This window comes from Bombyx mandarina, chromosome 10, assembly GCF_030267445.1.
Source record: "Bombyx mandarina strain Sakado chromosome 10, ASM3026744v2".
NCBI classification, from domain to species: domain Eukaryota; kingdom Metazoa; phylum Arthropoda; class Insecta; order Lepidoptera; family Bombycidae; genus Bombyx; species Bombyx mandarina.
In genome coordinates this window covers 13,454,586-13,478,970 of record NC_143217.1, presented here as the reverse complement: position 1 = coordinate 13,478,970, position 24,385 = coordinate 13,454,586, and the positions used below count along the sequence as shown (strand labels likewise).

The 24,385-nt window shown below is 36.4% G+C and overlaps 2 protein-coding genes across 2 annotated transcripts in view; both read right to left on the bottom strand.

Annotated features, from left to right (window-relative positions):
• sprt (PDZ domain-containing protein sprite) overlaps positions 1–9,428 on the bottom strand; it is a 58,440-nt gene extending 49,012 nt beyond the window's left edge. Inside the window, 1 exon segment of the mRNA XM_028179857.2 lies at positions 9,266–9,428. The gene's annotated coding sequence lies outside the window, so the exon portion shown is untranslated.
• An 8,991-nt stretch (positions 9,429–18,419) lies between these two features.
• On the bottom strand, positions 18,420–23,128 carry LOC114246150 (U11/U12 small nuclear ribonucleoprotein 48 kDa protein). The gene is made up of 7 exons (XM_028178559.2): positions 22,880–23,128; positions 22,117–22,288; positions 21,573–21,635; positions 20,566–20,707; positions 19,767–19,920; positions 19,112–19,302; positions 18,420–18,820 (listed from the first exon to the last, which is right to left on the bottom strand). Exons 1-7 carry the CDS (start codon positions 22,991–22,993, stop codon positions 18,478–18,480), a joined length of 1,179 nt encoding a protein of 392 aa, XP_028034360.2. The 5' UTR covers positions 22,994–23,128; the 3' UTR covers positions 18,420–18,477.
• Between the last annotated feature and the right edge of the window lie 1,257 nt (positions 23,129–24,385).

Below are 24,385 nucleotides of genomic sequence, written 5' to 3'. Positions count from 1 at the left end.
TAGAGAAAAAAAGGTGTGGCAGCCCTTGTACGGGAAAACTGAGACCTTATCACTTACATCTCAAGGTAGGTGGTGGCATTACGTTGTAGATGTCTATGGGCTCTGGTAACCACTTAACATCAGGTGGACCGTGAGCTCGTCCACTCAACTTAGCAATAAAAAAATAAAATAAAAAAAGACTATAAAAGTAATAAGTAAATAAATAAAGGCTTCTAGATTTTTTTATGATTCTATTTCCAATAAAAGCTGAATTTAATCCAAAATATTACAGTTACCTACCACAATAATCGTGACATTAATAGTTTTAACATTTTACGCGACACAGGCATCACAATACATACTTTTCTTGTTATTATAACACAATAAATAAATTGAAATCTTTCAAAAACGCCACCGCTTGTGGCTTGCGCAACACGGATCAGAAGTGAATTTCGTTAGTTGTCAAAACTTTATTGATGTAGAGCACATTTCGTTCTGTAGGGATGATATTGTACAAGCAAACGGTTTCACAAAGGGACGCTGCACTCTATTGTTAGCACTTCATTATTGTTCATGTACTATGGCTTTTGTTTGCTGAGAATTTTGAAGTGTTCTGTTAACGAACTCTCAGCTTGCTTGTTTTCGAGGAGCCAACACCCACCACCATGAATACCATTTAGCTCGGGGCATGAGGTTAAAGTTTAACAATTAGTGATTGCTTCACAGTAGGAATAAAAGGATAACTCTTAAAAGGAAAAGTTACGTAAGGACCATCAAGAGGTACGTTACTGTAAAATTGTTACAGCTCACAAACTACAAAATATGCAAAAAATAACGTTCACATATACCAATCGGATATTCAAAGCTGATATGCGTCAGAAGCGCTAGTTTTATCAGCAAGTCGAATGACGAGTCCGATCAGCTATTGCCCTTGAACAACTAGCAGTAAATCGTACGTAAAGTGTGGTAAATAAACTGCGACATTCTGGGTAATGACTCCATTGTGCCGGCGCGTTATTTACGTTCTATTGCTGATTGTTCCAGAACGTAAGGATGGGACGCGACTACACAACTTACGTGTTTTTGAAAATACAAAAAATATTATTGTTATAAGATGCCAGAGCTTGTTGAGGATAACCCCTTAGGCTACCAGCGAACAAGTTAGGAAAAAATATAATTTATAGAAAGTCGCATATACCATATTAACAGGATTCAAACAGTATATGGTCACATGAATACCCTAGGCGCCTTACCATGCTACAAATGCTTCAAGTTTAATTTACAAAATCCCAGTAAATGTAGTGTTTATGGGCAACCCTGAATGAGCACCGCAGCATGCTACCGTCCTGCCGATTACCAACCGCACCGTCAAAGCCTGCATTGTTCCTCAAAGCTCCATTGTTTCGGAACTTAACGCTTATTAAGAAAGGCAGGTCAAGGCACCCCAAACACACGCGGGATATCGAAATAGTTGTGTAATCTCATCCCTAAAATGAAGAACTATCGGTACATATATTTAACAGTAATTTAAATAAGTTTATTTATTTTGAAAATGATACATCATAATAATAAAAAAATATTTTCTCCCTCATCCATGAACTGATTTTAATATTAGGTATACTCGTCCATCACTAGTGCATAGAAATAAATATGGTTATAAAACAGCGAATAAACTGCTTCAAGCGATCTCTTATGGCCTTAGTCCTGGCTGTGGGCAGATGCATCCCATTAAATAACTACAAGCTGAGCTTGAATATTTAAATACTAAAGCGAGAGAAATATATCACTGCTGGTAGCCTGCTAGCAACGTATTGACAGTGTTAATGCATTTAATATTATCCGAAGACACTAGAATATCTCACGTTAGAGTTTATCTCACACTTTTGTTTCGATTACAATAGCATCATAAATAAAGGAATACCGAACATTTTTTAAGGTACAACTCACCTACATATTTACCTCCAGTCTTTTGTTCGTAGTTTCAAAGGAATTCAATCCTTAGCCCAAGAGATATATGATATTCAATGTGTTGGCAATATTAATGTGTTTAGAAGAAAAAAAACTCAGTAGGCGCGATCACTGATCGCATTTCATATCCGGAGGGGTTCGGTTAATTAAATACTTATGTAAGTTCGAATGTTGGAGGATTAATTATGTATACCTACATTATTCCTGACCTTTGTAATTTGTATTTATTGTTGTAATTAGAGCTGCTACGGACACTATTGTTACTGAAAATATTTCTAGGGAGCGGCTTCACTATGCCTCTGCCTAGAAATGCCAAAAATGCGAAGTATGTGTGTGTATAATGCCATCCGGTGGGTAGGACGCTCATCTGCGCACAAGCGCGTACAGATATATTTGTACATAAATACACTGTAATGCGGATTTAAACAGCTGAGAAATAAATAAAACTCCTATACTAATTACTGGCCTACGCACACGTTTGGGAATGCGTAATTGAAACCGGGGAATGCATTCCGTAACTTAGATTGTAAAATAATGATCAAAAAACCTCTTGGAATGCATCGCAAGTAGATTAATGGTCGACTTTCGGATGCCATAGACACGGCCCACTGAGTTTCTCGCCGGATCTTCTCAGCGGGTCGCGATTTCGATCCGACGGTAGATCCTGCGAAGCACTGCTCTTGTTAGGGCTAGTGTTAGCAAATTTTCTCAACTCTGAGCTCACCCCTCTGGGCGTAGCTGGAATAATCTCTTAGGCCTTAGGAATAGGTAGGGGAAAAAAAAGCTTTCGTAGCATCATAACAACGCCAGCTTTTCTTGAGCCTTCCTTCTCGCCAGCTCTTCATATAATATGTAGTACATATATCCATGAGGGGTTGAAAATAATACTTTAAAGTGAGATAAGAATTTGAGCATTTTAACAAATGCAACGCAACATTCTTTCAACGAATGGAAGAAGTCTAATAAAAGCTGAATTGCGCTAATGATATTTACAAGATAGGCTGGTATATATCATTATCCTGCCCTTCTCCCAGTCACCTGGGGTCGGCGCAACATGTTTTCTCCTTCCATACTCTTCTATCATATACCATTTCTTCGCTCACTCCCCTCCTACCCATATCGTCTTTCACACAATCCATCCATTTCTTCTTAGGTCTACCTCTTCCTCTAAATCCTTCCACATTCATAGTTAATACTCTCTTAACAACTTCATTTTCATTCCGTCTCATCACATGTCCATACCATCACAAACGTGCACTCCTCAGCTTCTCTGTCACAGGTGCCACTTTCAGACTTCCTCTAACATATTCATTCCGTATTCTATCCATTCTCGTTACTCCACACATCCATCGCAACATTCGCATCTCTGCTGCATGCAATCGCCTTTCATCCGCCACTTTCGTTGTCCAACAAGCTAATCCATACAAGACGGCAGGCCTTATTAAGGTCTTATATATCTTCCCTTTTAGGGGAAGAGGGATGTGCGAGTCACATATGGTGCCCGTGACCTGCCGCCATTTCATCCACCCTGCGTCAATTCTGTGCCTCACAGTACGATCCAGTTCACCGTCGCTTTGGATAACAGACCCTAGGTATCGGAAGTCTTGACATACTGGCAAAAGTGTTCCGTCGAGGGAAATGGGTGTAAAATTGGAGAGACCGCCAAAATCACAGAACAGATGTTCGGTTTTCGATCTGCTGATTTTTAGGCCAACACTCTCCAACTTGCATCGCCATTTCTCCAGTATGTTTAGGACCTCGAGCCCGTTTTCTCCGACGAGCACTATGTCATCGGCAAACAGCATACACCAAGGGGGCTCTTCCTGTATCTCCGATGTCAAGGCATCCATCACAAGCAGGAAGAGATAGGGACTTAGTGCAGACCCTTGGTGTAAGCCCACTGCCACATTGAACTCGTCGGAATTCCCCGCGGCGGTTCGTACATACGTCCTGGCTCGACTGTACATGGCACAGATTAACCTCACATACTTACCAGGTATACCTTTCTCATTCAATGCCCACCACAAAACTGCTCTAGGTACTCGGTCGTACGCTTTTTCTAGATCAACGAACACCATATGCAGATTCCTGTGCACGTCGCGATGTTTTTCGCACACTTGGCGTAGTGCAAATATGGCGTCCGTTGTCCCGCGACCAGGCATGAACCCGAACTGGTTTTGGGTGATCTCACTTTCATCTCGCAATCGCTTTTCTATCACTTTCTCCCAAACTTTCATACTATGAGACATAAGCTTTATTCCCCGATAGCTGCCACAGTCTTGCATATCCCCTTTATTTTTGTATATGGGCACCAGCTTACTGATGCTCCATTCCGTAGGGATCACTTCTTCTTGCAGCAGCTTATTGAAGAATAAAGTCAGCCACTTATATCCGTCTTCTCCCAGTATCTTCCATACTTCCACTGGTATACCGTCTGGTCCTTCCGATTTTCCGCTTTTCATACTTCTCACTGCTTCTCTAACTTCATACATACTAATCTCATTCACAAGATTATTATTAAGACAGATTATATAATGTGTCGATAATTCGGACCGTCGATCTACCGAATCATAACACCCGCTCGGTGAAAGATCTTCTTCTTACTAATGTTTCCGATAAGCGACACAATCTGGTCATCTGGTCATAGTAATTGTTGTATTGTTGAATCAATTACAAATCGTACACATAATTTGATTACACTGACGGAATGCGTTTTGGATCAAAATCGACAGAATGTGTCAGAATATCTATTCTCAAAAGTAAACAATCGAAGGGATATCTATAGTATTGTGTTGGTTCATATTAAGGAACTAACTAGGAAGGAGTGCACTCTCATCTGATACTGCTAGTCTGGTAGCTGAGTTGCTGCCCCGGGAATTTACGATAAAGACTCTCGCCACAATGGTAATTATAATCACTAAGCCTGGAGAGAGTGTGAACAGTTAGCTGCGGAATCTTATAATTATTGAAATTACTCCTAGATTGCAAGTGTAAGATTGCAGGATATATTCTCCACTTCCCTTTATAACATTCACATTTTTTATGGATGATATTTTATATATCCCTGATGACAAATCATATTAATACTAAGTACTTCTTTCTACGCGTCTTTTATTCATTACACAATATAACCACTTCGTCTTGCCATCTAAGTGTTGAGCTATTAAGGTTTTGAAATATTCACTAATCTCTCTTTCTCTCGACACAAAGAGAACACACAGAAAATATTTTCATGAAGCCCTTAGAACTTTGTTTACATATCACAGTGCAATGCACACACTCACTAAGTGTATACCCGCAGCGCTTGAACTTAACAAATCGTTTGAGTAAAGCGGTCGCTATTGATCTCTTGTTTGCGTTATTCACTGGTTTATGTTTTGTTTACTCACTTTGAAGATTAATAACAAGTTACCGTAAAAGCCAGTCTAGATTGCCTATACAGTCCACGATTGACTGCCCATGATTGACTCATCGATAATGAAAACACAGGTTTTTTTTAATACCTTTGATGGTTGGACGAGCTCCTGGTGTTAAGTGGTAACCGAACCCATAGATATCTATAACGTAAATGTCGCAACCCATCTCGAGACATGAGTTCTAAGGTCTCAGTTTTTACAGTACAATGGCTGCCCCACCCATCAAACCGAAACGCATTACTGCTTTACTGCAGAGATTGGTGGGGTGGTGGTGCCTACCCGTGCGGACTCACAAGATATCCTACCATCAGGTAATATGTATGTATGTACAGAAACACTACTTATTATGAAAAATGTTGAAGGCTTTATGTGTCTTCAGATGAAACAAAAACTCATGTTCTGATGACCCCACAAAATTGAGATTATGCGAAACGACAGGTTCTGAGCTCGCTCATGTGCCCATCATAAATAGGATAATAATATTTGCATCACCAGTGCTAACAGTTAATGAATTGGCAATCTGATAACAAAATTATAAGCCAACACACACGGTAAATGAATTCCCACATGCCTACATTTCTCTCTGTGTTCATTATCAAAGAAACTAGCAATACAATGAGGTCGGTCAACTCTATTACAATTTAAAAATGAATAAAAACCTTGTAAATAAATAAAATTTGCATGTAAAGCACGCGGTCTCCGCCATACGTGCGGCAACGAGATGAAGATATCATACCACATTTTAAATTCAATGGTCATTTTGTTTCGTATTTTTTATCAAATAAACATAATTATCACGTCGGCTCTTATAAAAAATCTGCTCAGCGCGTTAATAGCGCCGACAATAAAATGAAATTAGTTAGAATTGAAACCGTATTTTTACTAAAACGAAATATTATACATAATATCAAATACATTAGATATATATTAATATATTACTGATTAAGCCCTCATTTATGATATTCCGGTAATAAGACTTTTATCGAAATGTGTTTATTTTTGAAGTGCATTTATGGAGATCATTTTTACCGCATATCATCAACTTTGAAATGAATTATATCAATCAAATTGGAATGACGACTACAGTATGTTATTGTCATCCCGATTGCACGTAACTCATGGCCACCAGCAATGCCAGGGGTACAGCCTCGGCATTTCGCAAGCCACTATTTTCGAACCCGTTTGAAGCAGAACATATCATAGCACTGCGGAAACGTCAATGAAGGAAATTCATTCCATAGCCGGACTGTACGTGGCAATGAGATGATGATATCCATAGAGTGTAATCACAACCTATATGCTGCTTATAACATAAATGTGCTGGATTGTTACAGGATAACGGCTGGCCTGCAGCTCGATACGAAATATTTGTTTGCTGAAAATTTATTTATCAAATATCCACTTATCGTTTACAAATATTTTATTAATGGTAATTAAATCTTAATATCTAAATTTAAAAGCCTTGTTATTTGTAATTTATTCAAATTAGAATATTTAACTCAATTAACCATATAATATTCAAATTAGTAAAAATTTTCAAACCATCTTATATATTTCGATTTTTTTGCAATAAATAGTGTTAAACACAGTAGGGTAGGTTCCTGTCCTGGCGTTGAAATAATATGTTTTATTATAATCAGAGAAAAACACTAATTTGCTAATTATAGTTTGAAAATTGTACGCAATGAAATGTGTACAAATGTCGGGGGCCAACGAACCTGCAAACCTGTATTTTCGCAACTTTTAAATTTGTAATTCTAACGTTTGTTTTTAAATAAAGGATAATTACTTATTCAAAAAGTAAGGTATGTCTTTCTATTAATTTTATTATTGATAAACTATTAGTTTTTGCTTACGTCCAAATCTCGTAAATTCAATGCGTATAACTTTAAATTTAAAAGAGTTTTTATTTCGAAACTCCACATAAGATCAGGGATTTTTGTTTATTTTTTTATTTTAGGGACCCACACTAGACAACAACGGATACACAGTCCGGTCCAAATCACTATCTTTGGCATTCATGGTCTGGAAGTATATTTTATGTTCTTGTACGCGTGTTTCAAGTACCCAAAACACAGAAGAAAATCCTAGTTTGGAGTAATTGTACAAACAACGTTTCAAAATTAGCAATTTACTCATTGGTTTTCTGCATTAACGACTTTCATTTTACGAGCATGATTTTATTCAATCATCGCAGGAATCGTGCTAGATCGTTAATGATTGGTTAAATATGAGTAAATTTAATACTCTTTTAGGAAAGGTAAAGTGGATGTTTTTTTATTTTTATTGCCTAGATGTGTGGACGAGCTCACAGCCCACCCGGTGTTAAGTGGTTACTGGAACACATAGACATCTACAACGTAAATGCGCCACACACCTTGAGATAGAAGTTCTAAGGTCTCAGTATAGTTACAACGGCTGCCCCACCCTTCAAACCGAAACGCATTACAGCTTCACGGCAGAAACAGGCGGGGCGGTGGTACCTACCCGTGCGGACTCACAAGAGGTCCTACCACCAGTAATTACGCAAATTATAATTTTGGGGGTTGTTTTTGTTTCCGAAAGCAAAGGGAAGATCTTCGATAAATGAGAGCATTTTTGCATTGTTGACAAGCGCGACGTGTGCGCAGATACAAATCTATGAGTCTACCAGTAGCACTGGTAATGTCAGGCACAGCAATGACCATCAAATTTAATATTCATTTTATTTAATACTAGCGGCCCCGGCTCCGCTCGAGTCTTTAACAAAAATTACAACGATATTTGACGTTGTTTTATTTTTTTAAATAGAAGAACACTTATTGCGGCATAACTCTAATAGTTAGAAATATGCTGTCGTGAAACTTTTTGTAAATAATAATGTGTTCTCCAAAGCCGTAGTACCTACATTATTTTATTCTATCATCAACAGTTTTCGCAGAGCACGCAGTATATTGAATATTTTAGGTAAATTTTTTACACCTTGGGTAACATTATTGGAATTTTAGTCAGGATCCCTAATTTTTTTCAAAAAAGATTATAGCCTATGTCACTCGGGAATGTGTAGTTTCCAAACAGTGAAAGAATTTTTCAAATCGGTTCAGTAATTTCGGAGCCTATTCAATACAAACAAAGAAACAAATCTTTCCTCTTTATAATATTAGTATAGAAGTATAGATTTGTAACTTAAAAAAAGTTCTAGATTCCGTTAAGTTTGTTTTGATTGGTACACATACGTAATGGCGGTTTTCGTTATTTTATTAATGTTTTTATGGTTATTTCTAATTAAATAATTACACTACATTATTACTGCTATTTTGATTAGATTACAATTGCGAATTTAATCTTATTAAACTCACCGCCTTCACATATAACTCAAGCGATTAACTGTTTGATGATTGCAATTTCATTCAATCCAAGCTCTAGAAACACTAGTTGAGATCTAGAAACTTTAATCATTACTTTATTTTATATGTGACTACGCAAATCGCATTTGTTATTAACAAATTAAACGACACTTGAAAAGGGATTTGAGTTAAAATTGAGTATTTTATATTCTAATCAAATCTATAATACCTATGTAAAGATTTCCTTGTTTCTATTAAGTTTTATCCTTTTTAGTTCTATTATTATTCTGCTATTTGAGCTTCCTTTAAGCTGGAAAGTCTTTTTTTATTGCTTAGACTGGTGAACGAACTCACCTGATGTTAAGTGCGTAGCCCATGCTTAATACTTCAAACTGTAATATTCTATGATTTCTATTATTATTATTGTACTTTCGATATTTTTTTATATATTTAAACATTGAATTACATAATGGTTTTTTTACTTTAAAATTATGTAAAACTATTTTAATTCACTGATTACGCTTTAAATTTTAATAAATTTCTTATTAGAGCGCCGCTAAAGATGAGAAAACTCACCGTAATATGAGAGAAATCCAATACCACTTTCCACAAAAAAAAAACGATTTAACACCAACACCAAAACACAAGAAATTTGTTCAAAAAAATATAATGATAATTTAATTTATCGTATTAAGTCGAACGATGTAGTGACACACAACCACGCGCGCTGTGTCTCGGGATCAACTGACCATAGATTATATTATTATAGTGAATCGGCATGAGTCGACGTGAGCTCTTGGACGAAGCGACGGTTGGAAACCTGGGAAGCGGTGGAACAACCGTTTTATCTTCTATAGACACGGAGATAGAAAAGAAATGTTTAAATTGAATCCATTTTGTTTTTTTTTTTATGATATAAGGATTACTGGTGGTCCGGAGGCCTTTCCAGTTTCACCAGGACAGGTGGGCGAGCAAAGGCTCAGCCAAGAGGGGTGGGATTTGCTAACATCTGCCCAAGGCCTCCGAAGGAGAATTATCTACCACCGGATCGGAATCGCGACCCGCTGAGAAGATCCGCCGAAAAACTCAGCGAGCAAACGAGGCTTGTGGAGAGTATTAAGCGGTAGGCAGCGGCTTGGCTCTGCCCTTGGCATTGCTGAAGTCCATGGGCGACGGTAACCACTCACCATCAGGTGGGCCGTATGCTCGTCTGCCTACAAAGGCAATAAAAAAAAACACTACTTCAATAAGCCTATGCGTCATGATAGTCGCCTTATCGTTGCTGCCGCTGACTTCTCCCCGAATCCTGATCACGCAGGAGCCAGTCACCGTCGACGCCCTAGACAAGTCCTTACGGATCCCTTAGATCCAATAACCTTTGCCTTAGACGCCTTCATCTCTAACACTAGAAGCAGGCTTAGGGTCCCCGGTAACCGTACTCGTCAAACTCGCTGAACCCATGCATCAGCTTGCTCAGTTTCTCGCCGGATCTTCTCAGCGGGTTGCGATTCCGATCCGGTAGTAGATTCATTCACGAAGCAGTTGCTCTGGAATTGTTAGGTCTCCTTCGGAGGCGCGCGGGCGGCTTTTAGAAAATCCCACCCATTCTGGCTGAGCCTTTGCTCACTCACTTGTCCCGGTGAAACTGGAAAGGCCTCCGGACCACAAGTAATCCTAAGATACTAAAAAAATATAAAAAAAAGTACTCGTACACGACTCATATTACTCGTAGTGAGGCTTCTCTTGTGTTGCTGAGTTCTGTCCCAAAGCTGGCGAAGCATTCGATTTAACTGATGAGCCGCCACTATATACATGTCAATTAACAGTGAGCTTGGCGCGTGTTTTTTAACGTTCTCGATAGCGTAAAAGTTAAATCAAATTTGTATGCAGTAGGAACAGCGCCCCTAGCGGCAAACGTAGGCAAGCACACAGGTTACATGCGTGACGTAGGTTAGGGATTGCACACAATGATACCCTGTTTGTTTATTTTGAAGCTTTTTTTACGTTTAATTTAATATTTTTAGGAGAAGCGGTGATAAGCGAACTTTTATTATTCTATCGACTAGACAAAAGCTTACTGAATCACATACATATCTATATAGATACCAAAATATGAATATCCAAAATGTGTAAGGTTTTTTTTACATAACAAAGAATACAATCGCAATGTAAGTTTCTAGTTGCGCTATGATTCATTTCGCCGATCATAGTTTTTCACCTCATATCTAGAGCCGATCGATTCGAAATTACACATTGGACAGTAAAATTAAGACAAGAACATTTTAGTAAACAATTAGGCAAATAGACACTCATACAAAACACGAATGTTTCCAAAAAATATCGATGGCGAAAAATATATTCAATACCATGACTAGCTCTTACACCGTAATGACCCTAAGGGCACCCTGGCCTATGTTGTAGGGTGTGTCTCGACACAGCCGAGGTCACATCGACCTCTAACTTCTTGAGATCTTTGTTTTAGCGCTAGCTTTAAATTGTTTATTTAATAGTCTCACTAGGAACAACATAGAGATTCCATTATGGAAAAATATGGTGCAAAAGTGTTTCAAATACACTTTATTTCGTTTATCGTTTTGACTAATATTTTCCTCGGTTTTCGTGAATCGCAGTTATAATTTAAATTAGTTTTAGGGTCTAATCTCGCTTACCTTGCTAGTTAGGTCAATTTTCAAACTTTGTAAATTAAAATATCAAACCAAAAGAAATCACCATAAATGAGAAATCAAAATATTATAGTAGTTTTAATTACATTGTTTTTTAAAGTTTATTTTTTACTATTTTGATGCACTTTAGACTTGGGTTTTTTTTATTGGTTCCATTTTGTAGAGTTTTATGTTTAGTAGGACTTTGACTGTTTGACTACGGCACACCTGATGTTAAATGGTGACCTGATCTCTTAAACACCACAATGCCGTTCTTCCTATATCAGATCGGAGTCTCAATTTTACTCTAATAGCGGCTGCTTTACTTTTCAAATCGAAACACGTAATAGTGTCACTGGCGAACTAGGCCGAATAGAAGTAGATTTTTTGAGGCAGGTAACAACTGCTCGAGTGCCTTGAACGAAGGCCTAACTAGTAACTGCTCTAAAAAGCTGCTGCATCTGGATCAAAATCACGACCCGGCGAGGCGATCCGGAGTAAAACTCAGCTGGTTGATTCTATGGACTAAATGTCATGTCGAACTCTTGGTCAAAGTCACCCAGGACGGTAGCCCCTAGTTTGACTGCTGTTAGCTAAAATTAGCTGTACTGACAGAAGTAGCTATCCGCCTGGTCTAATAGCAATACCAATACGTTCTGTGTTGTTTGTTATTCGTTAATATAAAACTTTTCAATTTTACAATAAAGAGGACATTCTCTCCACGAATTCATTTAGCCGGGGAAGTTATAAAGCCTATAGACTAAAAATTACATCAAATTGTAATCGAGTTACTAATTTAATGGGAAGTCTGTTAGATCGTTAGTTAGATAGATTAGAAGACAATAATTAAGAAAAAATATTTACCATAATAATTTTAAAGGTACCTACCTATTTTATATTCTAACTATTTTCATTTATATGATAACCCACGTCTTCAGAGAGTCCAAAAACTGTTAAGTAGTTAATCAAAACTTGGTATTAAAGAAGAGACGCCCACAAAATATTCATACAAACGAAATGAGAACGAATTATTTTAACTTTGGAAATTATCTACATTTTGACTTTATTATTTAATGGGATTTTATAACGATTAATAATTCAGGTGGTTTTCCGATATTTCCGTGGTGTTGCAAGCGCCGTGATCATCGGCAGACTCGACGTAAGAGCCTGTTAAATAATAGTAATTATAGGCTGAAATTATGTCGCCGAGACGGGACTTACAAGGCGGGTCCGTAAAGTAGGAAATTAGAATATCAGAGGATCGTTCATAGCTGTGCTTATACATAAATTATTAGAAAACTGTACCAGGTGGTTCAGATATGTAATGAAACTATACAATGAGTAGACACTATCAAAAACGCTTTAGGCACGTTATTTAAAGAGATGGGTACGGAAAGAAACGATCGGTGACTGCGCGAAGGACAACCCACACCAAACGTGGAAGAACCGGCGAAACACACTTAAATAGCATTTAAATAAATTTTCATTGCATCAAATTTACGGCTCACGAGAACCTCGGAAAGTGTTTATAAAACCAAATAAAACAAGAAATAATTAAATACAACCAGGAACAGTCATAAACAAATTTCGAAGCATGCTCTTAACAAAATCACGTACCGTAGATAATGTTCGACCGAGACACGAATGATTCATTTCGCTTATAAAAACATGTTGATCATTAAGGTCTAGTACAGGGATGGCGAAATGATATCCGAGTACATACGACACGGCGTCTCGCGACCGTGCTGTTTTGTTCAAAAGGTCAGCAAGGGATCGGCTATTTGGCTTTCTTTATTGTCTTATGTTAAAAAAACTAAGCAAAAATACAGCCTATCAAAGAAAATAATAATATTCAAAAATGGGGAAAATGTTAGGGCTTTATTTTGAAACTAGACAGAGATCACACTATGTTCAAAATGACGTCAACGTATACTTGCATAACCTATACCAAGTCTAGATTTTCTATAGAGGAACAGTACTAACTAATATACTAAGAAAATATTTTTAACCCACCAATAAACGCTGTTAACTAAAAACATCTTGTGAGCTCGCTTGTATGTAAAACACACATTTAATTGAAATTCATTACTGCAGGTTCCTTTGGTTTTTACTATTTTACATTTTATTTGGCTTTTATTTTATTTGATAAGTTTGAACAATTACCCAATTCTAATTGGATTCGATTGGATGTCTGTTTACTTTGGACTTGTCATCCCTGATATGAGTACTATTGAAAATCATCTACCGTGACGGTTGGTAGTACCGATTACAATTATTATTCATTATTGATGAAGTGAGTCCTATAAGCTTTATTCAAAAAAAGCTGTCGATCTACTTCTGCTTTTAAAAAATACTTTTAAGTACATAAAATATAAGTACTAAGTAAGTATATATAAGTACTAAGTAAGTAAGTAAATATAAGTAAGTAATATTTTTCTAATGAAATACGTGATTAACAAATGTTCACGATTGACTTCCACGGTGAAGGAATAACAACCTGTAATAAAAATCAAACCCGCAAAATTATAATTTGCGTAATTACTGGTGCTCTCTTGTGAACCCGCACGGGTAGGTACCACCACCCCGCCTATTTCTGCCGTGAAGCAGTAAGGCGTATTGGTTTGAAGGGTGGGGCAGCCGTTGTAATTTTACTGAGACCTTAGAACTTATATCTCAAGGTGGGTGGCGCATTTACGTTGTAGATGTCTATGGGCTCCAGTACCCACTTAACACCAGGTGGGCTATGAGCTCATCCACACACTAAGCAATAAAAAATAAAAAAATCAACAGTAGTTATATTATATGGGTACTTAGTTTTTTATAAGTTTAAAATGATTATTTTTTCTTCTCTATTTAATGCAAGCCGAAATGTCAAATGCTCTTCAATGAAATTTTGTTTTCGATTGCCGTTGTAAGCAGATGGCCATATGATGGTAAGTAGTTATCGTCGCTCATGGACATCAGCAATGTAAGGGGCTCCGCGAAGGCGTTGCCTTTTGCTGGTAACTCACATCAAATATCGTTTGCAGTTTAGTTTTTAACATGCTTTTTTGTGCCTTTCATAATAGGAAGGAATTTCGCGTGTTCATTTGTTCCATTGGCACGGTTTTCAAAGCTTTTACTCAAAGAACGCATTCAATTGATTTACATGACAAAAAAAAAACAAAATGTGTGCAAGTCACACGTGGTAGAGGTGAAACCTTCCAAAATTAAAATACAATTATCCTAAACGTCTTAAGTATATGTAAAATTTTGTCATTAGTAAATAATTGTAAGGTAGCGCCCTTTGTGAATTGATATTTTAATTTCACGTATAATCCTAAATTAAAGTTCACTACAAGAGCTTTCATACACACGTTAGTATTAAAAAATCTCACAGATGGCGCTGTATTAAATAGTATGTATATTTCTGTCTCATTCTTTGCTGGCTTCATCCTACACATTTTTGTATTTGTGTCTCTTACCTGTCGTTTTTTCCGTTGCATCCGGTTTGAAATCACAACGATTCTAAAGAAGTTTTCACTTCAAAATATACTGAATTCCATTGAAAATAATTCTAAAGTTACGCTATTTGTTATTCTTTCTTACAATTGTGAAATCCCTATGAAAGCTGACGTCCACGGAAGCATAACGATAATTTACGGCGACATTAATTTATATACTTTTATTTTTTAAGCAAAAGTTGTTCGAAGGTAGCGAAAATCTGCTGGTTACAGGTAGCGCTGGACCGGTCGTTATGACGAGCCTGAGAGATGGCCTGTGTCGAGCAGTGTACATCTGTGGGTTGGTAGATAAGGTAGGTATATGTTTAAGCCATAGACCTATACACTTCAGTGGTTTAAGCTAGTCAAAACCAATAAAGAAGAATTTGAAATACTGACAGTTTGACAGAAATCGGTAGATATAGATTACATGAGAATCTACAAATATTTTGCGGATAAGCGATTAGGGCGCACTTGGTTTTCCATTTGCTTATAGGCAGAAGAGCTCACAGTCCACCCGTTAATAAGTATTCGTTGGATTCTACAGATACCACAAACTGCACCCAACTTGGTACCCAAGCTAGAGTTTACCTCAATTTACTTTGGAATAAAACTACGTAAGCCCGCACGCTTGACTGCTTTGCGGTAAAGATAAGGGCTACTGTGGCGCCGACTTGCAAGGACTTTTAGCACCGCTACTAACTACGAATACAATTGTCCGTTTAGTTTTATTACACGATATTATGCCTTAATTTATATAACTTGATGTCGTTGCAGTAGAAGTCAGTGATCAAAGTCTCGAAATACGCTATAAAATAACAATCACTTTAACAAGCGTTTTTTTTTTAAATAATATCAGACCAACGCTAATTATTTGGAGCATATGAACGCGCATTTTGTATTTTATGAGTCCGTACCGTCACACTCCCATTGCGCGCACCCATTCCGCCACGTATCAAGTTTTCTACTGAGTTTCTAAGTAATTACAGCTATTCGAGACCACGGCATTCGACTCTTAATTACGATCCTTTTATAGCCTTCCGTTGTTCATGTTTTTTTTTTATATAGCGAAACGTTCGGTTGAACGAGGAAGAAATACTTGAAAGCGTCTGAATGTTAACTGAGCGAGAAAGTTTAATTTGAGGTGATTCAGTCTGATGATTGTGATAAACAAGGCTCCGTAACATACCAGTTTACACGGGTATGTACCGTATTCGTGTCCCTTAGATTGAGTCGGCATAAAGATTGTATTTGTGATACAATGTTATATAAAAATGTCGGTCCGTCGAAGCATATACCGGTCTACTTATTAATATAGTTAGTTTTTTAGGCCAATAATGCATTCCGGTCGGAAGAGCTTGGGATAACCGTTATTCCTGTGCATTTGAGACTTTGACCTCATGTCTCACGGTCTCACTATCGATATTGAAATTATGGTATCAAGAAACTTTAATAATCTAGTTTAAAACTTTAACTATACTTGAAACCTTAGAACTTAGATCTCAAGGTGGGTGGCGCATTTACGTTGTATTTGGCTATGGACTCCAGTAACCACTTAACACCAGGTGGGCTGTAAGCTCGTCCACCCAACTGAGCAATAAAAAAAGCCGCCAAAATCTATCTACAGCTCTTCGATTTATTCCCGGAGTAAATAAAACCGAATACATCCGTGACAAATGGTTAGTAATCCAGATGTAGAGTTCAATAAACACCTAATCTAGTTACAATAAGCATTGTGAACGTGTTATGAACTAAAAACTATGTGAGAAGGACAGCCTCGCGTGTTCCGACACCACAGTAAATGAATTATCATGGGAAATACGCGTTTTGTAAAACTGTTCAATGATTTCTTGCTGGTTATAAGTATTAAGCTTTCAGATTTGTAGGACGTACCTGTTTCTTTCATTTGTGTATTGTTTGAGATTGGTTTGGTGGAATTAAAAATAGTCTAAGAAAAATGATTCTATTGTAAAAAAAAGCGTGGGGTGCATGGAATCAATAGTTATATTTTGATAATATCTTGAAAAGCACCCCATGCTTTTTTTACAATAAAATCATTTTTTCTTAAACTTTTTTTCAAATTTATTAAATTTTATTTTCTACTAGCTGATCCAGCATACTTCGTAGTGCCTCAATCGATAAATAAAAAAAGACCTAAACTTTTGTATAAAATAAATTTAAAACAAACAAAAGGAATCCGTCCGACGGGGGGACACATCAAAGGAAAAACAATATTGTTACTTTTATTTAATTCCGAGTTTTTTCATATTTATTCACCTTTTAAACCTTCTCTGGACGTCCACAAATAATTCAAGATCAAAATTAGCCAAATCGGTCCAGCCTTTCTCGAGTTTTAGCGAGACTAACGAACAGCAACTCATTTTTATATATAGAGCTTTTAAATTTGGATTTTCTATAAAAGCATATTTTTTTATTTTTTTAAACTATTTTTTTTTTTTTTAACCTAATTACAGAATATCTATAAATCGCAATATAGAAGACCGTCATCATTATATAATTTTTGTCTAAACTTCAAGCTTCAGACAGTATTCTGGTATAAAAGAAAAAGAATATGCCCACTGAGTTTCCCGCCGGGTCTTCTCAGTGGGTCACTTCAATCCAGTGGAAAAATCTGGCGAAGTACCTACTGCTCTTGCTAGGGCCAGTTTTAGCAAACTCTTTTAGATTGAGCTCCATGAGCTCAACTACCAGTCATAGCGTAGCTAGAGTCAGACGACCAGCCAATAGTTAAAGAAAAAAAAGGATTTAAATTCTAGAAAATTATTATGTACAATACTCTTAAAGAATAACGTCGGTGTAACTATACTCACTGTGTAACAAAATTTGATAATTATTCAAAACGAGCGCTATAGTTGTTTAACGATGCATATAATAACCAGAATTAGGTTGATGTGTGCATTGAGCGATCTTAACGGACGCGACACGGTGCTTGGACACTTTATTAACCGAATTCACAACGTTATAATTCATCAATAAGAATATTTAGTTGAAGATTGCTTTTTTGTATTAAGATAAACATTTTAACGTGTCAAGATTGAGTCGTTTAGTTTTGTCTGTATTGTTTAGAACATACGGGCCGTCCGTACTGGACAAAGATCGGAGATTACGTGTAAGTTCTTCGAATACTAACGAGGACGTTAAAGTTCAACTTTGGAGTACGAGCAGTATCTACAATCATATATACACGAGCGATTAGTAACAATTTTCACTGGTAGCCTAACGGGCTATTCCAGCATCTCGCGGATTGGTAGGTAGCTCACGGGCTCAACCTGAGAGAATTTGCCAACACTAGCACTAACAAAAGCAGCGCTTCGCAGAATCTACCACCAGATCAGAACCGCGACCCACTGTGATAGCCCGGCGAGAAACTTAGCGGGTTGTGTCTATGGGGCGAATTCTGCGTAAAATAATGTATACATGATTTGTATGTTAAATGATGTATACGCGAATGCTGCCAGTTGATGATGGAACTTTATCAAATGTAATCACGAGACATTTATTTAAGTGGATTGTATCTGTCACCTTAGGCCGTTCAAATTAAAATCCACAAATTAAACAAAACACTAATTTTTATTTTACTTTATTCACAATGTAAACTAGAAACTGTGATCAGTATAAATTATTAGAGTCGCTTGCGTTTTGCAGTTTCCCGCTTGTACTGGTGATAGTCGGAGTCGTGCTCTCTCTTGTGTTTCTCTTTACCATCATCTCTCCTTTCGCTTCTCCTCGTGTGATCATTGTTTCTGCTATATCTCTCACTTTTGCTTCTATCCCTTGACCTGCTCCTGCGATGGCTTGATTCTTTATCATTATATTGTCGTGTTTCGTTCCTCGAGTCATCTCTTCTCCGAGGCGTATCTCTATATTCATGGCGCTCACGTCTATGCTTTTTGTATACGTCTCTAGTTGCTTCCCTATCATTTGGCATGTCTGGTCGGTCTGCATGTGTCCCTGGTCTGCCGTGTCTATATAATAATAATAATAATTACATTTATTTACTCCACAATACAAATAACTTTTCAATGAATATGACATAAATTTCTAATTCTATCTAAACAATATTACAATATATTAATTATACTGACAATGGAGATAAAAGACCGCGGCTCAGCTTTGTGATAGCTGAAACTATCGCTGCTATTCTGCCGCTGCCTGTAATTTTAATCTATAAACCAGTCTAATTTATAAAATAATAAACTAAACTACTAAAACTAAAATAATATAAACTAATCTATAAAAAAATAATCTAATAATACCTAAATGCGGTTGTGTTGTGTCTGTTGCCGCCAGCCCGGGTGTCGCCCCTACCTCTGTAGTGAGTCCCGCACTCTGTGTGCGCACTGTTTGCTCCGTGCAACACTCGCTGAGCGTTTGTAGCATTTTCTGTTGTTTTATCATTATTTTTATTTCTCGTAACTTCGTTTCGTGCTTCGATGTACAGTTCCATCTGTTGAACAAAAATAAAACGCAAAATATTAGTATTGTGAATGCGGTCTTAGTTTTTATTACAATTCATCAATATGACAATATGAAATATAAAAGCCACTCTCTCTAGATCACAATACATTTATACACGTTGTTTCAACTTTATAATCTAAATATGTACTCAAAACCGTTTTAAACTCTAAATAGTCCCCGCTATTTCCGTCACCGTCGTCGTATCCGCCATTAGTACGAGTCAGAATGAGAGCCCATTAAATGCTAAAATTCATCATGTTTTTATAATCTTTGTTATCCGTAATATGTCAAACTTATAAAACAGAGAATCGCTAAGATTTTAACCACCGACAAGTATTGAAATACAGTTGCGGTAAACTAGACTGCCGGGCTCAAGGGTCATTTCGTGACTCTGCTCTTCACTATTAAGACGTGTATAGCCGGTATGTATGAGTATGTAGATGGTAGGCATACCTGAGTTTTAATGACATCCCGTAGAACGGCTGAGAAATTTTGCGTCTTGGCGGCGACGCGGTACTTGGTCCGGCGGCGCTTCATGTCCCTCAGCTCGGCCAGTATCTCCACTCGAGACTTGCTCTCCTTCGACTTTTCTCCCTCACCACTCGTGCTAATGAGAAAAAACCATAGCTAGTTCACAAGCAGTATGAGGTATTTGTGTTGAGTTAAATGGGCAACTGTTGACCCGTCCAGTGCTAAGACGCGGGTATGGAGTTCCCAGTCCCTCGAATTCCTGCCATTACTGGTAACCGCTACTATCTTAACCTTTTTTATTCCCTACCATACTTTATAGCCTGAAGAGGTTATTTCAGCTTCTCCTTGACATGTAAGTGAGCTCGCGGGGTTCAAACCGAACTGTTGCTAACACTGGCCCTAGCAAGAGCCAGAGAGAGCTTCGCAGAAACGCGACCCATTGAGAAGATCCGGCGAGAAACTCAGCATTGCATAACTTGATCAATACCTTATTAGTGTACAGAAATGAAATGTAAAACTCACGGGCATCAGCAATGCCAGGGACATACGCCGCTGCCTACCTGCATCAAGCGTAGTTCTCACACAAAGTACGTTCACGCATTCTGATAGTTAATCTAATACAAATGAGGCCCGCAAATATACTGCTGTGGTGTCATTGATGTCAGTTACATTGACAATAATTTAAGATGATCAATAATCAGGTGAAAGTCAGTCAGTCATTAGACCCTGACCGTTTAAATGATAAAAGATTGATTTTTTTGGAATATAACCTCAATCTCACCTTGGCAAAGCCAGATCGGATAGGTCATGACATGTGGGCGCCGCCCTAACCACAGCATCATGTATTGCTCTCCTCTCATCACAAGTGTAAGTGCTTTGTAAACGCTCTACAGTCAGTGGCTCCGAGTCTTCAGGTCCCTGACCTTGATTTAAGGAATATTATGAATGAAAATAATTTATTTGTTTGGGTTGTATGTCATTAAGATGTTTAATGGTATATAATGACATTTGTATGACTTAAAAAGGACAGCAAAAAGCCAAAAATGTGTAAGTCATGTGCAAAGTCCATTTATCAAAAAAACATATTTGCGCAATAAATAGAACTTTCTAGATCTCTCGGAAATATGTTAATTAGGTATAAATCAAATACTATATTGGGTGTAGTTGTCATATAACAAAGGATACATTTAGCAGAATGTCACCACTGTGTCAAAGTCGAGGCATGGGAGAGATAATCTATGAATTATCAATTGCTATATCATTTTATAGCTAATTCCCATACTGTTCATGCAACAAGTTTTGACTTTTATATTATTTGCTGTTATATATAAAAATACAATAGGAAACATCCTTAATATGTCACTTCTAATACTTTGCAAAAGGATACAATTTCAATATGGTAGAATGTGCGGCTATTGTTAATCTATATCCGACAACTGTAACATTGAAAAAGAATAATTCAATCAATTAAATCAACAATCAATTAAATAATCGGAGTGTAAGGGAACTAATTACGAAAATGAAGATATTTCATAACAAAATAATTTATATTATATATTGTGCCCTTCAATCATTTAAAAACCAAACTTTCATTGGATTAATTCAGTATTAAGCATTAATGACATTAATTTGCTTAAATATTGTATATTGCTTATAATCTATTAATTGTAACTTAATATTATTTTCAATATATGTTCTCGTAATATAGTTACCCTATATCTTCACGAATACAGTTCCCCAACACCCAGTATACTGGAATATTAAAATTCTTTAACTGTATTCACTCACCTCTTTTAAATAGTCTTTCAGAATTGGCAGCTTTGTTTATTATGTCTGTAATTTTCTCTCTATCTGGAATTAAGCATAATTATGCAAAGTATGGATAGTAGTGAATTAAAGTAATATTTTTACATCTTTATTAACATTACACCTTGTTATTTCTTTGGAAGTGGCTAGAACACAGTTAAAAAAAAATTGGGATCTGCCAGTGGAGTTGAACCTCAGACAGTTCCATCACTAATCTATCTATTCTTATCTCTAAATCATGATCACTTGTTGTCAATTTCTATATTATAATATAATATAAATAACTTTAATTATAATAATATTATAATATATAAGAAAAACAATTAATGTAATAATATATGATTAAAAATAATAATTTAAATTTGGTGATTTTTTCATTCTTAATATTGATAAAGTAACCAAAGCTCGAAATGTCTGAAAAAGTAATGTTGTGCAAATGTTTTAAACCCTAAAGGTGAACACTACTCAGCTATGACTCTACATTGTAGGTTTTCACAGGATGATGTTCCAGTCACAAATGACTTACTCAATTTGACAACAGTCTTACTGTCAGAATCCAAAGGTTCTGGCAGAAATATTTGATCTTGATCATATCCAAGGCTCTGCAGCCTGCACTTATTCTCATGGATTTCCAATTTTTCTGATGGTATTCGATGGTTACTGTCATATTTACAGGTCATTAAGTTTTTTTTCTGAAACTTTAAATACACTTTTTAATTGTACTATTAATTAAATACAATTTATGATAATCTTTTAGATTCATGACCTAATAGAGCAGTTCTCAAAAACATTTACTCAGTAATGCACTAAGATAATCTACAAATTAATTATAAACTTCAATATTGACCAATTTTTTTTAATACTTGAATGTAGGTCGGTCTATATTATTATTAATTACATGATATATCATTTATCATAATATACTAAGTAGAAGATTCTATTAAACTTAGTTGTAAAGTTAACATCTAGAAAACAGTTTTGTATTTACCCCATATTTAGCCCAAAAGTGCAATTAACCCCTAACCTATTTGGATAAAAAATATGTATTAGTAAATTTCGGGGGCTTGTGACTCGCCAATCTGTCGCGACCCAGTGGCTGAGAGCCGCTAGCCTAATATCTTCAATGTGCCCATGTCAATTAAAAACACTGTGCCATGGTACAGAATTTACAGCAGATTTAAGAGTTTCATAATGAAAGAATATTCATGCGTTTTCGCTTTAAGGGAAACGTTAAAATCTTTACACTGTCTATTAAAACCGTACAAATAACATTAAAAAAAAAATCTAACCTCGAAAAGTTTTTGTTTATCCCATTGCAAAGTTTGAAGTATCGAACTCAAACCATTTTCAAATTTCTGTATGCGTATGTCTAATTCTGATAAGGTTTTTAGTCTTTGTTCCATTGCTGTAGTATATACACAAAACGGCAAGTTTCAAAGGGCACTACAATTTACTTTTGCCTTAGACCACAAGCAATTAAAACAAAATGGTAAGGTACATTGTACATTACCTACATAAAGATATGGTTTTATTTTTCCAAATGGAAAGGCAAAGGTATCACACCATACTGCCTAATATTTTTTTTTTTTTTTTATGAAATTTGATATTAAGAAATGAAATTAAGCTGAACGGCATGGCATGAAATGAAATAAAGCTGAATGGCATAGCATGAAATGAAATGAATTGAAATGAGATGAGGGGATATTTTTATGAAAAATGACAACATGGAATGAAATGAAATGAATATGATTGATTTGAGACATTAATCAACTGGGATAAAATTAAATGAAATGAGATGGGATTTTATTACCTGGTAACTAAGACTTTTAGGTTTTTTTTATTGCTTAGATGGATGGACGAGCTCACAGCCCACCTGATGTTAAGTGGTTACTGGAGCCCATACAACGTAAGCAACGTAAACGCGCCACCCACCTTACGATATAAGTTCCGAGGTCTCAGTATAGTTACAACGGCTACCCACCCTTCGAACCGAAACGCATTACTGCTTTACGGCGGAAATAGGAGGAGTGGTGGTACCTACCCGTGCGGATTCCCAAAACGTCCTACCACCAGTGATTTCGTAAATTATAATTTTGCGGGTTTGATTTTTATTACACGATATTATTCCTTCACCGTGGAAGTCAATCGTGAACATTTGTTGAGTACGTATTTCATTAGAAAAATTGGTACCCGCCTGCGGGATTCGAACACCGGTGCATCGCTACACGCTACACGAATGCACCGGATGTTTTATCCTTTAGGCCACGACGATTTCACATGTTTTATTTTAATTTATATTCTTAATTTTATAAAAAATGATAAAATAGAGTAAAATGAAATGAAATGAAATACAGATGATTAATATGAGACATTAATTAATTGGGATGAAATTAAATGTAGTGAGATGACATGTTATAGGATGAAATATAATCTCAGTAAAATGGTGGTCATTGACAGATTTTTTCAGTGGACTTTTTGGACGATCCCGACAAGTTACGTCCAGCGGCTTTGTTTCATTTTTCCACATTTGTGCACTTTCACAGATATTAAACAGTTAATAAAGTCCACTGAAAAAAATCTCAGCAAATGACCAGCATTTTACTGAGATTATATTTCATCCTATATGATCTCATTTAATTTAATTTCATCCCAGTTGATTAATGTCTCAAATTAATCATCTTCATTTCTTTTCATTCCATATTATGATTTTTCATAAAAATAAAAATATAAATTAAAATAAGACATGACCTAAAGATCTTAGTTACCAGGTCATAAAATCCCTTTAAAAAAATTTA